The sequence below is a fragment of the Oryx dammah genome, unplaced genomic scaffold (genome assembly GCF_014754425.2).
Source record: "Oryx dammah isolate SB20612 unplaced genomic scaffold, SCBI_Odam_1.1 HiC_scaffold_23, whole genome shotgun sequence".
Classification (NCBI taxonomy): domain Eukaryota; kingdom Metazoa; phylum Chordata; class Mammalia; order Artiodactyla; family Bovidae; genus Oryx; species Oryx dammah.
Window position 1 is genome coordinate 1602316 of NW_024070207.1, and position 3931 is coordinate 1606246.

General features: G+C 43.4%; 1 protein-coding gene across 1 annotated transcript; it reads right to left on the reverse strand.

Annotated features, from left to right (window-relative positions):
• Positions 1-1392: 1392 nt before the first annotated feature.
• On the reverse strand, positions 1393-3923 carry NAP1L3 (nucleosome assembly protein 1 like 3). The gene is given in 3 exon segments (XM_040266678.1): positions 1393-2366; positions 2369-2461; positions 2464-3923. Coding segments are annotated over 3 exon segments (1677 nt in total). The 5' UTR covers positions 3728-3923; the 3' UTR covers positions 1393-2046.
• Between the last annotated feature and the right edge of the window lie 8 nt (positions 3924-3931).

A 3931-nucleotide genomic window follows, 5' to 3' on the forward strand; every position in this document is an offset into this window, starting at 1 on the left:
AAAAGTCTCAGAACTAAAATACAGGCACTCTCAGAATAGCACAGGTATTGCTAAAAGCAATCATTTGCTTCCTGATTTTGTATAAATCATAACCTAAATATCCAAACATGCATGACTGGTTAAACATATATTTCATGGGTTGGGACATTTTTACATTTATAGACACGAAGGGGCTTCCCAGTGGCTCAGGTGTAAAGAATCTTCCTGCAATGCAGGAGACACCAGTTCAACCCCTGGGTTGGAAAGATCGCTTGGAGAGCATGGCAACCCACTCCAGTATTCTTGCCTGGGAAATCCCATGGACAGAGGAGCCTGGAAGGCTATGCTCCGTGGGGTCGCAAAGAGTCGGACACAAGTGAAGCGGCTGAGCACACAACAAACACATAGTCATGAGGGGCTACTGTTAAGCGGGGATAAATGCAAGATACTAAACTATACATGGTGGGATCTGGGAAGACTGTTGCCATAATTTTATGGCAAGAGACCCTGAAATTCGCAAATCCTGTCTTCCTCATGCTGCAACTCTTTCCTGTAAGGTCTTGAAGAAAATATATGAAGTTGGGGAAATGGCAGATGTGAAACAAAGTATTATTTGCTGTGCTTGTGACTTTGTGCCTAGTACAAAGCACTCTGGTAAACTGAGTTTAAGGGGTCTCCTCCTTAAAATAAATTCAAACCAAAGTCTTAGGATCATGCATAATATTACTTACAAGGAAAAATAAACCACACAAGGGAGGGAGACCTCCTCCCAAGTCACAGTGGAAGATGGGCCTGGGTCATTTCAGATCCTACTCTGGGAAGTGAACTTTTATTGATATCCTTTCTGGGTGAGGCACTCCTGCCTATCTCCCCCCTTCCCCATCCCCACTTCTTCCCATTCTTCCCACTCCCTACCCTCCTCCCTTCCCTTCTCCCCTCTCATTTCCCATCCTTCTCTCTTCCCCTCCGTTCTCCTTCCATCCCCCTCCTCACCCTCCCTCTCCCTCCCCACTTTCTCTACTTCCCCTCTTCCCCTCTCTTCCTCTCCCCCTGTCCCATTTTTCTACAATCACTTGAATGTAAATCCTCCAAAAAAAGACCTAAGATCTAGCAAATGCATCAGAACGTTAATTATAACCATATATTTTAAAATATCCCTTTTCCTAAGGATTCCCTACTTTTTCTATAATAAGCAACACATTTTTATAATGAGGCAAATATTGTAATTTTTATAGCATGATACACTTTATTTGACATTTCTTTATTTTAGGTTGCAATAGAACATGAAAAATAAATACCAAATGATATAAAGTGATCATTTCCAGTGAAAGGCAAAGTAGAACATATTACAAAGAAAATGTGGTTAGTACCTTTAGTTCACAGTTACACAGGATAAGATGAGCAGATTTAAAAAAAAAAATACTATGTTATATTAACACCTCAGTAGTAAACAGTAACTTCATCATACTTAAATTTATAAATCACTATGTCACATTAACACGCTCAGTCATATCATACATGGTTTGATGGACATTATTAAATGTATGCTAATCTTTTTTTAAGCAGTCAAATTTCACAATGCACTGTTCAAGATAGTATAATATTGTATTTCTGTAGCAAATGAAAGCACAGCTAGTACAAAGCAGATTTAAAGTCTTAGTCTTCCAGTCTGGGAAAAAAAAAAAAAAAAACACTTGCATTGATATTTCAGGAACTTTGTTTTATTTCAAGGAAATATTGTCTTGGTTAACAATTCTTACAGTTTTCACAGCTATATTGTAATAGGAACACAACAAAAATTTCACAAAAATTAAAACGTTGTAGTACCAAACAACATGCTTTAGACAACTGACAGCAAGTTACATGTTTTGAAGATTACACAACAACAGGCTAGATAGAATAAACTGAAATTTTAAGACAATTTAAGACAATATTTTAGGCTACGAAGAAAGTACAAAAACTCAAGACTATGAGGAATACTAGTGTTGAGATTACAGGGCAGGTTTTTTCAAGGCTATATAAACCTGTTTCACTTCTGCTTGAAATTTGAGATTCCTGAAAATTCTTTCAGGCAGCCTCTTTTATATTTTTGTTACTTCCTATTTCCATAATCTTTATGGAATCATAGGTACCATTGACTTCTCCTGTATAATAATAGATTGATTTCAGGATGACGTTATCATGTAAAGTTTGACCAATTTCAAAATCTTCATCAAGGATAGCATCTTCTCGTGGTTCAAGCTTTCCAATAGTAGGAATCTCAGAAGGGCTAAAGATATTTAAGAATGATGCACCAGGAACCACTCTTGGCTGGGTTTCAACTTGTCCAGTAGCTGCTGTGCAACTCTGGGTGGTCATTGTGACATCCTTTCCTCTTTTCCAATCTTACAGTTTTTGCAATCTTGGATTTCCCAGCCCCAGGAGAAGAAGGGATCATTGCGATCTGGCTTTGACTTTATTATATATCTCTTGGTCAGCACCTCGGATTGGGTAGAAAGCAAAATTCAAATGTGTAACTTACAGGCCTGCTGGGTTTTTAAAACTTCAGGCTAACATCAGACAGGAAGTTCAGAATGGGCTCATCATACTTCTGAATCATGGGCCCCAGCTTGTCAACATTCTTGAACACAGTCAGCCAATAGTCGGGAATGCCTTTAGGATCTTCTCTTTTAGGCTTTCCTTTTCGAGCTCTTTTAAGAGCTCTTTCTTTAGGCGTGACCTCAGGAACTCTTTTTGGAGCCTCTTTTCCTGGAGTCCTTGCCTTAGCCTCTGCTGCTTTAGCCTGCCCTTTATCTTCTGCCTTTGCCTGGAGGGCTTCTTTTGGATCTTCTTTTACTTCAGGCCTGGCCTCCAGAGCATCTTTGGACTGTGCTTTTTCTTCAGTCTTTGCTTTGGAATTTTCTTTTGGTGTTACATTTTCTTCAGCCTTGACCTCAGGTTTTGCTTCCAGGTCATCCTCTTCTTCCTCACCTTCTAAAGCAGGCATCTCACTAGAGTCTTCCTGCATCTGTTCATTGCTGTGGAACACCTCATCCTCCAAATTCCATTCACATTCTTCTTCCGTGGGCTCATATTCTGCACTGATGATTTGGAGTCGCCGGTTGTACAGAGGCCTATTGAGTTTGGCATATTTTCGTTCGAGATCGTGAACTGCCTTTAAGAACAGGGCGTCTACCTTGTCACATTCGTCTTGAATATTTCTGAGAGCCTGCACACGATTTCTAACTGCCCGAGGCAGCTGATCCACGAAACTTCTACCTGACGGAGCCCGCCTCACACTTCTGGAGGGCCCAGGGACACTTATACGTCTATAGAAGGGGCTGCGGCCACTGCTGCTACTGCAACTACTACTGCTGCTAGAGCTGCTGCTGTCAGATTCGTCCCCAGAATCGCTAGACGAGATAGCTACCATCTCTCCATCCACCCCCTGGGCGGCAGGTTCCGAGACCCTGTTAGGATCCGCTTCTGCCATTCTGCAAGTCTGCACACCTCTTAGGGTGGTCACTACCGCGTGCCCAGAGATGGGTAGAAAATGACTCACGGATGCTTGGGTGGTGGCGGCGGAAGCCGGAGCTGAGGAGGTGGCAGCGGTGAAGGCAGCAGGAGCGCTGGGCGGGGCGCGGCTGGGCCGAGGTGATTGCACCGGAGGTGGCAGCGGCAGCGGAGGCCCGGGCGACAGTGGTGGAGGCAAGGCCTCTCTGAGCAGCAGCTGCGGCGGACTGAGGTGTGACGCAGCTGAATGTCGCATTGCGAGAGCCCGAGATCTCTTCACTGCTTACATCTTGAGCCCCCTCCCCTCGCAGTCAGACCTCCAGTTCATTTAGTTCCCAGTGTGCCTTTAGCTCGCACCTCATTTGCTAGACAAACTTGATTGACCTTGATTGACAATGCCTCAGCCCAATAAGTGCGCAAGCACACCGCCGCCTCTAGGCTCCGCCTTCCTTTCCAGTCG